Raw genomic sequence first — 16,321 nt, 5'->3', positions numbered from 1 at the left:
GTTCTTTCTATGGTGGATGATCTATGTCTTGGCAGAAAATCCAGAGCAATGCCTAAGTGAGTGGTTGCTTTAAATTCTAGGAAGGGAATCCCTTAGCCAGTTTCTGAAATGGGAAGAATTTGTGTGTATATTCATTTGTCTGTGTATTCATTTGTAAATATTGTCTGCTCTGAGACATCATGACAAGCTCTCCGGAAGACACAGGGGTTGAATGTATCTCTGAGCAGTCGAGTGTTTCACAAAGTTTGAAGGATTCCATTTTGGAAGTTTAAGTACCTAAAGTGAATCATAAAGTTGGTGTATGTTAAAATACCTCTGTAGACCCTCATGACTTTCTGAAAGACTCTTCTGAATGGGACCCTTCCAAAACCTCATGAATAGATGCTTATCTTGTTTAAAATTGACTGTTGCTTACACTTGTCAATTTATAAAAACCATTTTTCTGAAACAGGCTCATGAATTTTAATGTTCCAAACAAGACTGAAGTACAGAACAGAAGACCATAGGAGGTAATTTGTACACTCAGTTTGAACCTTCTGTCTTTCAGTTCCTCCAGCCATTAGTTCTCATCAAAAGGAATATGTTGTTACTATGGATAAGCCTGTCTCCCTCTTGTGTGAGACAGAGGGCTCCCCACCACCTGACATCACCTGGCATAAAGATGGGCATGCTCTCACTGAATCCATCCGCCAGCGCATCCTGAACTCAGGAGCTCTGCAGATAGCATTTGCTCAACCCGATGATGCTGGTCAGTACACATGCATGGCCGCTAACATGGCGGGATCAAGCAGCATGAGCACCACACTCACCGTCCATGGTAGGTTGTTTAACACGATTTATCTCCATCTGCTGTATCAAGCTGTTCCTTTCAATGGAAGTCACCAAGAAAAAATGTGGTGGGAGTCAAAGCCAGAGTGGATGTGTGGAGAAGAGCATGTGCTTGACTTTCAAGTCCACACTCAGTATGCTGCAACTGCTTGTGTGTGCACACATCTGTGTGAGAGATGACATCAGCATTTCCAGGAAAATGAGTGTGTGGCTAACATCCCCTTCATACTGTGATTGTTGGGGGTTTGTCTAGATTATGTGGTGACCACATGAGTTCTGTGGCTCTTCTGTTTCACTTCTTAAAACTTCGAGTCATTTTGGCTTAAAAGTACTTAAAAGTTGACCCAGTTGAGCCTTATGAGAGCTAAAGATTCATTGGATTCATTATTTTAAAGTAACACAACATTCATCTATACAATTTTTTTCATTGTATTACGATATTAACAAAATATCTAAGCATCAGCACTGATGAGCTGGAGAGATGGCTCAGTTGGTAAAAGCACTGGCTGCTTTTCTCAAGGACCCTGGTTCAATTCTCAGCACCCACGTGGCCGCTCTCACCAGTCTCTGACTCCATTTCCAGGGAATCCAATGCCTTCTTCTGGCCTCCCTGGGCACTATGCACAAATGTGATGCACAGATATACACATAATAAAAACACACATACACATAAAAAGGGATCTTTAAATATATTTTAAAAAATAAATGTCAAGATTAAAAATTAGCTTTATTGTATATTTGAAAACTAATGATAGAATATTAATTTCACTGGTAGGAAACAACAGTAAATTCAACTTTTCCAATTTCTATTTTTTAAGGTCTATTTTGCTTTGTTGAAAAATTTGTAAAATTTTGATTTTTCAAGTTCATCTTTACCTTTCAAATATTTGCAGACAGTTCATTAAAATTGTCCATGTGTCAAGTAACGACAAAACTACTGACAAAATTTTTAAATCTAAGCTTCAGTGCCCGTGCAAACAGGTATGCAATAAGGGCAGGATTTTTCCCATTAATTAATTAATTAATTAATTAGCTTTATCTCCAAGTCTCTGCCCCACCCCCTTGCTTCCTGCACTACCATCACTTGAAACATTAAAACTAAAACCCTAGTCATAGGAAAAAAGAAATTAACCTTCCTCTAACTTACAAATAGGTCTGATAAATGGTTTATTTTCAGATTATTTATAGACTATCTCTAAAATGAGGCCTAAATATCAAAAGTACCATGTATGACTCATAAAGTCATAGCCTTATTTTTTTTTATTTCAACCAAATAGAGAATGAAAAGAAATCTACTATGGGCAAGGTATGGTAGCTAGCACTGGCCTGGAATCCGAATGCTTGGGGAGGCTTGGCAAGAGAATCAGGAGTTCAAATCCTTGACTAGTGAGTTCAAGACCGTCTTATGCTACAAGATGCCACAAAACAACAAAACTTGAAAGAGGTGTGTGCCCATGGACCCTACCAGGGCAGGCCCCACACCTAGATGGGTCAGCCAATTCCAACTGAACTCCATGACTTGTTTTTTGCATTGCTGTTATCATGTTTAGTTTTGCCTTGTTTTATTACTTAAGGAAGTGAGCATAAAGTTGGATGAGTAAACAGGTAAGGGAGGGTCTGATGAGTGGAGAAGGAGCAAGAAAGTGATTGAAAGTTACTCTGCAAAGTCCCCAACAAGAAAGTAAAATAGTGGATGATCTCCAAAGATAGAACCAGGCAAAAATTCAAGCTTGCTTGAGAAAAGGATTACTAATGCTTCGCCCCAGATTAGAAGCCATTGGTAGCTGCTGGCTGCTGGAAAGGGGTGTTGTTGATGTTGTTGATGTTGTTGTTGTTGTTGTTGTTGTTGTTGTTGTTTTTGGTGGGTGGCCACTGGTGGCTTGTCCATGTCCCAGTGAATGTCCTCACATCCTCACATAGGTGAATACCTATGGGGATTAGTCTTGAACTCAGTGAGTTAAAAAACAATATTTCAGTGGCACATACCTTTAATCCTGAGTGTGTGACTGAGTGGGTCTCTGATTCTCTTAGGCTCTTTTCCTTCTTTTCCCTTATTTTGCACAATTCTGATGTGTTAGTTTTATCTCATTTTATTTTATTATTATCCTTTAGAACCCTATTTGTTTTCTAATGGGAGACAGAAAAGGGGCGGATCCAGATGGGAGGAGTGGAGAGAGGGAAAACATAATCAGTATATATTATATGAGAAAAAAATCTATTTTCAATAAAAAGAGAGGGGGAAAGGACATGAGGTTTGGAGGAAGACTTGTTGGAGGGGTTGTGGAGAGCATTGTACAGGGGAGGAAGAGTGGACCCAATGAAGATACATTGTACACATATGTGAAATTTTCAAAGAATAAATATTATTTGCAAGCGAGAATGTGTTCCACTCAATACAATAGACTTATTTCGTAGTTTTAGGTTTGTTTTTGTTTTTTTGTTGTTGTTTGTACTCCTAGCAAAATATGACAAAGCCCTCAAAGGGATGTTTTTAATGAGTTGACTTTCAATATGAGCTCAATTTTCTGGGTGACTGTGTCTAAATTCTTCATAGTACCACCTAGGATCCAAAGCACAGAAGTACACTACACCGTCAACGAGAACTCTCAAGTTGTTCTCCCGTGTGTCGCTGATGGAATCCCCACGCCTGCAATTCACTGGGAAAGAGACAGCGTTCTTCTAGCCAACTTGTTAGGGAAGTACACTGCCCAGCCATATGGAGAACTCGTCTTGGAAAATGTTGTGGTAAGTTTAATGGACATGAGTAGACACAGTAGAGCCAAGCAGCTAATTCCCCCTCTTCATTTTGGCAATCTAGCTCGGAAGTATTTCCTTTAAGACTGAAAGGAAATACTCTTATAAATTCAGTGTAAGATTAGTTGCTCTTGCATTTCGTTTTATCTCCTGGGAATTCAAAGTGTATTTAACAAAAGGGCTGAAACCAATAAGTACCCTTCTACCTGAAATTATTATTTTATTTTTGTGAAAATTTGTATCAGGAAAAAATCCAAGTTGTCGTGCAGTTCTTGGTGCTCATAACCGTGTACAGGGATGACAAGATGTAAGACATTCTTGTGAATTTAAGTACGATGAAGAAAAATGCCAAAAGCGTGCCTTTCTCTATGCAGGTTTTTAAATAACCCTGTCTAATAATTGTCTTAAAAATGGAAACTCTTTGGAGCTACTGAAATGAGATGATTAATACCCTCAGTCATCTGTAGAACAGTAGCGATCAAGCAGAAACTGCTCAGTTTACAGGGAAATCTGCCTTTGGCTGCAATTGCTCTTCTAAGTCTTAAGGAGATGATTGAGGAAATAAGTTGTTTATTATTATTATTATTATTATTATTATTATTATTATTATTATTAAATCTTTTTTTACAGTCCAGTTGTTTTTCCCCTCCTAGTCTGCGCTCTGACTGTTCCTCATCATCCCATACCTCCTCCCCTGTCTCCCAGAGGATGTCCCCACCCCTCCACCCTAATCCCATGTGCCTCACCCTCCAGAGACTTGAGGAAATAAGTTTAAAATCTGTGAGACAGTACCGCCGTGGATACACTTAGAGGATCCTAGCAATGAGACATCTTATACCTAGCAGACAGGAGGCATGAGTAATATGTAAAATTCTTTTTGCAAGTAATATATATGAACTAGATGCTTCAACACTTAATTTCAATAAAAACAGACTTTTAACCTAGGTTTTCATAACCTGGACAGTTAGTGGTATTTAAGTGGAGAAACATTAAGCGTGAAAAAAGCACGCAACCAAATTCACATTGTTTCTATACTGAATGGTGATAAATTTTATATTTCCAATTCTTTTAGTGCTTCAGGTAAAACAAATATTTTTAATATTTTAGACTAGGGTAAACCAGTTAGGATACATAACCTCAGTGCATCTGGACACACTCAACCAACTCATGCTGTATTTATAAGCACCTTCTCTTTGAACAACTCTGCTTTATGTAGGCTCTGGGAAACATCAAGGAACTTAAGTGAGAATGAGCCAGGTATCTTTGAGAAACCAGCAGGCAGTGAGAGCAAAGAAAGAGAATAACTGAGAAAAGGAATCAGAGAAAAATGGAGACCACACCAGGTACCTGAGTCCGAAAGCCAGAGCAAGGAGGAGGATAACAGAGCCATCAATGAAAATAGGGAAGGCTGCAGAGGCAAGGGAAGGGGCACTGTCAACCCCTGGCTTGTCCCATTATAGCTGCAGCCCTCCAAACAGAAGCAGGAACAAGTTCAACTGCTAGAAGTTTGAAATAAGATCTAGATGTGACACAGGACATCATCAGCCTGTGAGTGGCATTTAAAGCTATGACACTAGATGAGATCCTCAAGGGTCTGAGACCAGAGAGAGAGAGACTAAAGGGGGACCAAAGACTGAATTCCTCACGAGTCAACATGAAAACACTGATGTTAAGGGGAAAACACAAGAAGGATGGAGCTGGGAAACTACCAAAGTGACACCCAAGTGCAGACCCTCCAACTCAGTTCGGGACTGACGAGGAGGTCAAGTCCAGGGAATGATGAAGTTGGCCATTGGACTCGGCAAGGGAGACTCCGGAAAAGCATTAGCCTTCATCCCACAGTGTCCTCTGATGGTTTTGGTCTTTGATCATTTTACCCTGAAGGTCCACTCTGTTGTCAAGATGCCAACAACCTTGGGGTTCTTTGTTCCTTTACCACATTACAGAGCAGCTGACCCGGTGGTGATTTCTAAGGTCTTATGAAATAATCATTCTAGTTCTGTGTGGTGTGGGGTTTACGCTTCAGCTCCTACACTTTAAATTAAAATAAAACACAAAGTCTAACATGATTATTTATGCTGAAAGATGGAAATTTAGATCACCATTAGGTAAGAGCTCTCCTTGGCAGAAGCGGTGCTGAAATTTTGTGTGCTTTATGTAGGAGGTCGTCATATACTGATTCTTGGAAAACCTTGTTTATTTAGCTGGAAGATGCTGGCACCTACACATGTGTTGCTAACAATGCTGCTGGTGAAGATACACATACTGTGACCCTGACTGTTCATGCCCTTCCCACTTTTACCGAACTTCCTGGAGACCTGTCATTAAATAAAGGAGAGCAGCTACGGCTAAGTTGTAAAGCCGTTGGCATTCCATTGCCCAAACTAACGTGGACCTTCAACAACAATATTATTCCAGGTTGGTGATGGTTCAGCTATAAATGCATGCACCCAGTCAGCAGCCTGGCCCGGTCTCTATGTCCTCTTGGGAGACCCCTGAGGAGTTGATTCTTTCTATTCTGTGAAATGGCTGGGAGCGGGAAATCACACGCAATCCCCCTACTTGAGAGATGGAGGCAGGAGAATCAGGAGTTCGGGGTCAACTTCAACTACTTGGTGAGCTACAAGCGAGCCTCTGCTATTGGAGGTGGTATCAGTAAATTAGGCAAATAAATAGAGCCAAAAATTAAATTCTGTAAAGTACTGTGTTTTTCCCTAGTACACACTCACTCTTTATTCTTTTGAAATGAATCATGAAACAATGAATTGTATGTTATGAATAAAATGTTACCAACCAAAAAAAAAAAAAAAACCCTGTCCCTGAAAGGAGACAGTATTGAATGTATCTTGGGCATCTACACTTGCCCTCTAGACCTGCATTGTTGACCAGTGGGTTTGGGGGCTGCTGGTAGAGACCTGCAGATTCACTCATTTTACAGAACACAGTGCTTCTTGCTGGATAAATGAACCTCAGAAATGAAGAGGTCAGTTGGCACATCAAGTTTATAGCCACTGTGCCACTGTGCGTTGTGTGTGTGTGTGTGTGTCTGTGTCTGTGTCTGTGTCTGTGTCTGTGTCTGTATCTCTGTGTGTCTGTGTCTGTGTGTCTGTGTCTGTGTGTGTCTGTGTGTGTATGTGTCTGTGTGTGTGTGTGAGAGAGAGAGAGAGAGAAAGAGAGAGAAAGAGAGAAAGAGAGAGAGAGAGAGATCTTTGAGACTATAATATATCATTTCTCCCTTTCCTCCCTCCAAACTCCCCTATATCCCTCCTTGTTCTCTTTTAGATCCATAGCTTTCTTCTCATTGTTGCCACACACATGTGCATATATACACTTGTTTAATTTCATCACCAAAGGTGCCACCAATAATGAGTATAAGCACACTGTGAGTAATGAGGTTGTCCTGTCTTCACAGTTCTCACATGCACGTACCAAATGCCCTGCTGGAGAAGGAGTGATAGCTTGAGATTTGTCATGGTGAATTTTGTGAATGACTGGTATTCATCAGCTATATTATCTTAGAACTTACATGCCATTCCTTTATAAAGAAAGGTGCTATCCAAAAATCAGAGCTCTTTTCCGAAGGCATGTTACTAATTCTGCCATTTAAACTTTGAAGCCTGTTTTCCCACCTAATGTAGTTGAATGGGGTTCTTTAAAAGTAGGTGAGACAATGCATACAAGGAAGCCGTATGTATGTAGTCGACGGCAGCTGTTTATGTTAGCGTCCTAATTCATTAGCAGGCTCACATTATGCTCTCACTCAAATACTGTAGCTGCCTTTGTAAATATTTACATCCTCGGCATTTATGATTTGTGGGGAATTTTAAGTTATTATAGATTTGATCATTGTGCTGTCATTGCCCAACGGAGGTGTGTTTTCATGATTTCCCCCGCAGCCTGCCAAGTCAGTTGGATTACAACTGAAAAGGTGTTCCCACCATTGATGTAAATTGTTTGGGAAGAAAACTGGCGGTGAGATAAATGGGATGGAAAATGCCATATTTCTGAATGAAAGGTTTTTGAAGCTCAGAGCAATCCTCAGCCTGATTTAAGCAGCAGGCTGAGATGAAAGGAACACTTTAAAATACTGCGGAGAGATGTTTGTTTTCGTTCTCTTTTCCTGTTCCACGGGCTGTTTTTGGTCCTTCAAATGAGTGTCTATAGACACAGTAAATAGCTCCAGGGTGGCTGTCTGGTAAGGGCTCTCTTGTTCAGTTAGGGTTCAATTGCTGACTTGCTCATAAATCTAACTTGCAAAATATTACGCTGCTGTGACATTTTCCTAGGTCACTGAGAGGCATCTGTGTTGTTTCCTAATCTGTTTCCTCAGCCCACTTTGACAGCGTCAATGGACACAGTGAACTTGTTATTGAGAAGGTGTCAAAGGAGGACTCGGGCACTTACGTGTGTACAGCAGAGAACAGCGTTGGCTTTGTGAAAGCGATTGGATTTGTTTATGTGAAAGGTAGGTGACCGTGTTCCACTTTCCCTTTGTGATTTATTCATAATGAAAGTTTGTTGCCTCACTATTATGTAATACAGCATAACTGTAGTTTATTATCCCAATGTCTCAACATGTATAGATTCATGAGGAAAAAAGAAACCATGAGTTTCAACTCAAAGGTAAACAGGGGCTGCAGAGATGGCTCTGTGGATAGAGGACTTGTGGTGCATGTGAGTTTGGATGCCCAAACCCCGACACCTACAAGCCCAGCACTCAGGAGACAGACAAAGGGGAAAGATAGATAGATAGATAGATAGATAGATAGATAGATAGATAGATAGATAGATAGATAAGCTGGGATTGATGAGTTCTTGGTTCAAAAGGAGATTCTCCATCAATAAATAAATTGATGAGTGATTGGAGAAGACACATAAGCATCAACTTTTGATCTACACACACACAACACCTACAGACACATATGTTCACAATAAACACATGTATAACACACACACATATACACACACATACACACATACATATACACACATACACACACATACACACACACACACACACACACACTCAAAAGGTAAGGAAAAAGTAAATTAAAGAGATCATTTGACATGAAGGGCATTTCCTCCACACAAGGACTGAGTTGACATTACTGGAGATTAGTAAGAGTGATGACTCTGAAAACTCATGACCTTTTAAAGTGACTTTCCCCTGCTTGCTAAGTTATATGCCTAAGTGTGTCAAAAGTCATAGAGGAAGTATCAGAACCTGCTTTTCCTTCCTGTCCGTCTCACGGTATTTCCCAGAGCCCCCAGTCTTCAAAGGTGATTACCCCTCTAACTGGATTGAACCACTCGGCGGGAATGCAATCCTAAATTGTGAAGTGAAAGGAGACCCTGCCCCAACCATCCAATGGAGTCGCAAGGGGGCTGACGTAGAGATTAGCCACAGGATCCGACAACTGGGTAATGGCTCCTTGGCTATCTACGGTACCGTGGTAAGTCTCACTGGTGTTGTTGGCACCATCTACACTGCTGTGCCCTGTGTCAGTGCCATTCATAGAAAAGTTTCTTCTCCAGTCCTATGCAAATCATGAAATCAAAGCTAGCCTATTCCTCCTTTTAATTTTAGTGCAATATTTTAAATGTATGTTTTAACTGAGATATGTATGTATGTATGTATGTATGTATGATAGAGAGAAGCCTAAAAATTATTATCTATTAATATTATTAATATTATAGCATTTCGGTCTCTGTCTACTGTAATGCTTTAACCAGATTAAACATTTATCAAATGTTATGGTAGAGATCTTCAAAATCCTGTCTCTATCTTTTTGATTTTTTTCTGAGTTTACCTTACTATGCAATAAAATACCAGAGTCTTTTAACTCGACTCATACAAGAAGTATCAGAACCTGCTTTTCCTTCCTGCCTGTCTTACGGTATTTCCCAGAGCCCCCAGTCTTCAAAGACTAACCATAACTCAGTACCCATTCACTGTGACTTTTCCACCACTCCCTCCTGCTCATGCCCCGAGTCTCTGCCAACCACCATCCAACTCTCAACCTTGTCTATCCCACCTAGGAATGGAATCGCACAGCACTTCTTTTTCTGTGCCTGGCATGTGTCACTTATAACAGTTTCTGGTTGCCTGCCTTGTCACAGGTGACAGGATTCCGTCCTTTACTGTGCTGAGTACTGGGGCATTACATTATGCATGCCATTAATTCATCTAGCAGCTAAACTCTTTTGAAACTATGAAAGTAGTGTAAGTTGGTGTTGTTTGCTCTAGTAAATAAGTATGGGCAATAAGACAATTTTATGGGTTTTTTCCAATAGTTCATCTATTATTTACTGTTAGGACATAAACTTCTTAAACCTATTTTAGAACAAGAAAATCCAGCTGTTATAAAAATGGTTATGAGTAAGCTGTAGGATAGATTTCATCAGGAAACTAATAAATACGCATGGCTCTGATCTCACTCAGTACTCAGGAAAGGAGAACGAGTCACCTAAATATTTCTTACCTAGTTTCTTAACTCACACTTGGTGAGCTCTCTTATGTGCTGTCATATTTAATTAATTGAAAACAATTAAAGTACATCATTGCCTACTCCAGTGGGACTTTCTTGGGCTTTATTTTCTTTATTTTTAAACTGTTGGCTGTTGTCAATTAACACTTCAGGTTTGAGAACTTGTTCTGGTTTTAATCAATGTCCAATTGTCTCTGCTTCTTCATGACTGCCTCTTCCTTCTACACAACAATTAATATTTCACGAACTTTCAAGACTTCTTTGAATATTATTATTAATGTTACAAGGTCTTTTAATTATACAACTTCATAGTCCTAAATATGTGGCATCGGCCTGGAATCTTCCGTGTCCCATTTCCAGTAGTTGCCTACTAGAAGCTCCCATGTGTATTGAATATTAAAACTTCAAGCGAAGCCCATATATGGTATTGTAAATAAGTAAAATTCAAACAGTACACATTTTCTCTATATATGTATATAAATTTGTGAAAGACTATAATTATTACGACTAAATTTATTTTTCACTTTCCTTAATTTCAAACTCCCTACGCATCCAGCTTGATACATTTTCAAAAACTCCAATTAGAAAGAACTCACTGTTGGTTAATTTCTTCTGGCTAGTTTAATGACTTCTGAGATGGACACGATCATACCATTTTTCTTTCATAGTTTTTAAGAGGTGGTTATGAAATGATGCCATTTCTACTTTGATTTCCTGGGACTCAGTATTATATGAAATGTTTTAATTTTGGAGTTTCTTTTAGCCTCATTTTTCCTCTTCCCCTCATTTTTTAACCTAGCTATGAGCATAGACATGGGTGGAGTGTTCTATTTTCATTAAAATGCTTCCCAAAAATTTAAATTCCAAACGAACTATCATATTGAAAGGGTGATGTGCCCTGCAGACCCCTGTTCTCACAAGCACACTTCTTTCCATAGAATGAAGACGCTGGTGACTATACATGTGTTGCTGCCAATGAGGCCGGGGTGGTAGAGCGCAGTATGAGTCTGACTCTGCAAAGTAAGTTCTTCTGTCAGTCTCCAGCTGACAAAACAGCAGGACTTATGTCTACTAGAGAATGACCATTTCCTTTAAACCTGCAACATATGTTTGAACAGTAGCTTTCAGTGTGTACTTTCCTTTCCTGGTGATATGGGAGCACTGCCATGAAGCATAACCCCAATATACCTCCACAGATTTCTTTCCCTCTCTTATCTGACACCCACAGTTCATGGTCACAGTGTCTCATTAGCAGAACCTTTTTGACAACAGTGAGTGCCCTCTGTGGTTCACCAGACTCTTGCCACATGCTTTCAACGATGGCATTTTATACACTTTTAAAATATATATTGTGTGAGAGAAAAAATTCTTTCAATAAGAGGAAAGAATACATATTAAAATAAAGAGTAATTTAAAGGCACTCAGAAAGCCTCCAGGGGGATTGGCAGCCCTCTTCCATGAAATAGCTGTGTCTGCAGAGTGGAGGCTTTGTTCTTCGTGGAGTCCCTCAGTGGGTGCCAAAAGTAGGCCAAGCTTCCTAAACTAGAGCACAGCATGGCAGACTCTGCTGACCCACGTCAAGGAAAATGTTATCAGCTCAGCTCACACACACATCCCGACAGTGAATACTCATAATCACTAACACGGAAAGGCCAGAAATACTATTGACATTAAGCTCAAAGCACAGAGCGGTGTTTTCACTCAGATGAAATGTTTACCTTTCATGACTATGTAAACGATGTGCTCCATTTAACCTGAAATATGTATGCATGGTACATTCTATTTATACATTCTAGCTTTGTGGACATCAAACATGTCTATGGTATCTAAATCAAGAGTCTTAAGTTTAACTTCATACTTTTCTTGGCCATGGTATCATGAGCATACAAGCTTGTTTAGCAACTTTATCCATACTTAGTGTGAATACAAACCAGATTTAGCATCACTCTGCAAATACATAATGTTATCTAAATATAAGGAAGTGAGTGAAAGCAATAGCCATTTCTATAGCGATATGGATGTGATGTGGTGAATTGCTGGTATAGTTCTATATGGTAAGTACAGTTCTATATGGTAAGTACAGTTCTATATGGTAAGTACAGTTCTATATGGTATGTACAGTTCTATATGGTAAGTACAGTTCTATATGGTATGTACAGTTCTATATGGTATGTACAGTTCTATATGGTAAGTACAGTTCTATATGGTACTTGGTACTTGCTGAGACAACAGAGTTAAGGCGAGAAAATAACTTTTCTCAAAACATGTCAGTAACCCTTATAAAAAACGCTAGTGTATAAGTGTTATGACAGAATGTGTTTGCTGCCATTTTGTTTTATGCTTTAGATAGTACGGCACACTTGTCTCTACATAAAATAGACACCCACCATGCAGAAGTATCTGATGCTTTTTCTCTTCTCTCTCAGCCACGGTTCAGTTAAGCCTCGCCGTGTCTGTGTGGTCATCCCATGGTTCTCTTTTTCTCAATGTCCTTGCTGCCCTGTGCTCTCATATTCAACAGCAACGTCATCTGAGATTCTTCAGGGGAAAGGAAAGCATAGAATTAGCAAACACTAGAAACTTTGTGAACCACCACCCGGTCCCCTGGGGTCAAGCATCCTTTCTAGGCATAAAACTACCAAGTCTTTCCATGCTACATCTCTCACCAAATGGAGATTTCTTCTCCCTGAAATGACCCTCCTCAGTTTTGAAAACACAGTTTTCAAGCTAATTTTACAAACATGTAGAACAATATAGAGATAGGCATCCTGCCAGCAGCTACATTCAACTCCTTGTACATCTGGTTCTTTCCAGGAACTTCATCTGGGTTGCTGTTCTTGCCCAGAGTCTCCCTCCTCCCAAAACTCCTTCCTTTCATACCAGGGTTCCCATTTCTTCCTATTTAATTCTTCAGGAGTTGGTTCTTTGTATCCTTTATAAACCAGCTTTCCGTCCATCTCTTAACTCCTTCCCATGCTTTTTGGTTTCATCATCATGCTGACATTACTTTCTATTTTGAAGCAATCTCACCCAGTTATGAAAGACAGATCCATGTTCCTGGTTGACATCTCAATTTTGAAATTCCTTTGTGGACACATCTGACTCTACCTGCCATCTAGGAGACATGAGTGCCTCACAGATATCTGAAGGTCAAAGTCCTAAAACAATACAAATCACCATCCACTCCTCGCTGCCTCCCATCCATTCTCCTTTCTTCTTATGTTATTGAGTTACCCAAACACAAACCTTACTGCTCAGCTCATTAGTTCATACTACCTGATGGCAAAATTCCTTTCAAAATAAAGTCGCCACATTTTGTAAGATAAGATATTAATATAGCCCCTTAACCACCAAGACACAGTATCTACTTTCTTCACAGGTTCTCCCATGATCACTCTTGAGCCTGTGGAAACCATTGTGGATGCCGGTGGCAGAGTCACATTGGATTGTCAAGCAGCTGGTGAACCTCAGCCAACCATCACATGGTCCCGTCAAGGGCGCCCCATCCCCTGGGATAACCGACTTACCATGCTGCCTAATAGTTCATTATACATCGCTGCTGCTCGCAAGGAAGACACCTCTGAATATGAGTGTGTTGCCCGAAACTTGATGGGCTCTGTCCTTGTCAGAGTGCCCGTCATAGTCCAGGGTGCGTGGGAAATGGAACCCAAGACAGCTCAGATTCCCAGTCTCCTTCCAGTTTACCAACTAGTAAGATTAAAACAACACAGTGTAGAGTATTCAAATCCACACTAATCATTCAGAATCTTAAAGTAAATTTTCATTAAAAACTAAGCAAAAATGTTCAGAAATTGATGTATATTATATAGAGATGTATATATATATATACATATATATATATATATGGTAGATATATAGATTGATAGACACACACACACATGGTAAGTAGTATATAAATTTCTTCATCTCTTATTCTTCTCATAGCCACAACCACAAGAATCAGCAGAGGATCTGAGAGGGAATTTCATTGACTAAGTTATTGTCTCACTAGTAGATATTAATTTTACCCCTAAGGGAAAGTTTCCATAGCTGCTCCCCAGCAATCACACTCAGTTCTACACCCAGTAGGTAACTCCAGTGAAATTATTCTTAGAAACTTTCACTTGCAAACCTGAGACAGCACTCAATGTTTTGTTTGCAGTGCATGGTGGGTTTTCGTTGTGGTCTGCCTGGAGGTCCTGCAGTGTCACCTGTGGAAAAGGCATCCAAAAGAGGAGCAGGCTATGCAACAACCCTCCTCCAGCCAATGGAGGGAGGCCATGCCAAGGCTCAGAGTCAGAAGCACGACAGTGTCAAAATAAGTTGTGTCCAGGTATGTCTCTGCATTCAGTGAATAGGCATGTGTTTAATAGACACTAATTTATGTTCCTACCTTTGGCTGCCTCGTGGTCACTACTTGCCATTCGACTTTAGCTAATGATGTAATGGTTTTACCTCCCTGTAGTGGATGGTCACTGGTCAGAATGGAGCTTCTGGGAAGAATGCTCAAGAAGCTGTGGGCATGGCAACCAAACTAGGACGAGAACTTGCAGTAACCCACCGGCTCAGCATGGTGGGCGGCCATGTGAGGGGTATGCTGTGGAAACCATCATGTGTAACATTCGGCCTTGCCCAGGTGAGGACCCACCAGTGACACCAGCAAAGCTTTTATACTTTAACTCCTACCATGGCATTAAGATCCCTTTTTTCTTCATTATGAAAAGTTGTTATGACTTCTATCTTCAGGAACATGTTCGTTCCCTGTGTTGTCTTTCTGTTTCATAAAGAGCCTTGTGAAGGGATGGCAGGATTGCAGTAGAAACAACTCACGTAAAAGAACAGGAAAGCAGCTCTGGACTTGGTGTATTTTACATCATGCCCAGAAACTTAAGAATATAGGAACTCATATATTGAAAGATGATGGGGACTTAAGGTGACATGCAATCTAGTCACCCATTTTCAAGGGAGGAAATGAGCTCAGAGGGGTTAAATATTCACCAAGAAGTGTGCTACTCATGAGGAACATTCTAGTAGCATGTCATTTACCATCTCACCTATCGACCCTGCCGATGAGAGCCATTCCAATGCTCAGATTCAAGTGACAGGGTTCAACATAAATAAATGAAAAAAATTCTTCTTTCAGGTAAAATTGAATGCAAGGATTTGTCCAGTGTTTCTACTAGTGTGTTGCCCATCTTGGATCTCCACTAATATTCTCTTTGGCTTAATTCTCCATTAAATTCTTCCCATGTGTGGAAAAAATGACGGCAGGCAACTGGTGGCTCACAGTGGCCTTGTAATCTCAGCCTTCAGAGTGGAAAAGTTCCTCTCTTTGAGATTCATTTCAGCTTCTGAGAAATAACTATTTCTGAGTTCAAATTTGTCTCATGCTTTTGTCTGAACTGAACTAAATCTAGGAGGTGGGCACCCTGGGGAACATGTGAGTGACATCCTCACTTTAGGTCATCAAGGGGTTCTAGACCTTTAGGAAAGACCATGCAGAAGAGAAGGACTATTCAGGAACTCATTCATTCATTCATCTAGACTCTAGTTTATTATGTACTCTTCTTTGAAGATACTTGGATTTCTAAGCACTTGAGCGAATGGAATATAAAATATTCTAGGGAATATAAATAGAATATTAAGTAGAGTGATTTTAATATTGATAAACATAGTGAGTAAACTCAAAAGGGAGAATTGGTGGAACAAAACTGAGAGAAAATATTCAAAAAGAGAAAGAATCACTGAGGTAAGTATCGCATCTTACTATATACATGAATAAAACTTTTAGAAAATGGTGGAAATATAGTAATTAATAGATTAACTAAGGTTTGAGTGGTTAGTAAAACAGAATTGAAGATTTGAACCAAGGCTGCTGTGATTGGAGTACCTTTCAGAAGTTTGGTTTTCACTCTTGTATTTCATCAAAAATAATACTGATCAGGGAGTGGTGGTACATACCTATAATCTTCCCCAAAACAGACAGACAGACAGGGAAAACCCACTACCCTGAAGTCTTTAACATAAGTAAAAAGCCACGGATTTGCTTTAGTCTTAAAAAAATAAACAATCTAATGTAGTGGTATTATTCTAAAGGAAAAAGAAATATTAATACCTAATTAGAAAACTTGTCTACAATTTGTCAGGTATATTATTAATGTGATTATGTAATGAAAGTCTAAAGGGTGTTTGCAATTGCATTAAAATAAATGTCAGTGTACCCTACATTCTTGGTAGCTAATTGTTTACTA

The 16,321-nt window shown here is 39.8% G+C and overlaps 1 protein-coding gene across 6 annotated transcripts in view; it reads left to right on the top strand.

Annotated features, from left to right (window-relative positions):
- Hmcn1 (hemicentin 1) overlaps positions 1-16,321 on the top strand; it is a 469,150-nt gene that overhangs the window by 404,756 nt on the left and 48,073 nt on the right. For all 6 annotated transcript variants that reach the window (XM_039090457.2, XM_039090458.2, NM_001271292.1 and 3 more), the window contains 9 exon segments: positions 548-817; positions 3,383-3,573; positions 5,787-6,000; positions 7,913-8,047; positions 8,845-9,035; positions 11,009-11,090; positions 13,450-13,719; positions 14,233-14,403; positions 14,536-14,706. In XM_039090457.2, coding sequence (XP_038946385.2) covers positions 548-817; positions 3,383-3,573; positions 5,787-6,000; positions 7,913-8,047; positions 8,845-9,035; positions 11,009-11,090; positions 13,450-13,719; positions 14,233-14,403; positions 14,536-14,706 — 1,695 coding nt within the window.

Source organism: Rattus norvegicus, chromosome 13 (assembly GCF_036323735.1).
Source record: "Rattus norvegicus strain BN/NHsdMcwi chromosome 13, GRCr8, whole genome shotgun sequence".
NCBI lineage: Eukaryota > Metazoa > Chordata > Mammalia > Rodentia > Muridae > Rattus > Rattus norvegicus.
Note: the sequence above shows the minus strand (reverse complement) of the source record. Positions and strands in the feature narration are given on the sequence as shown.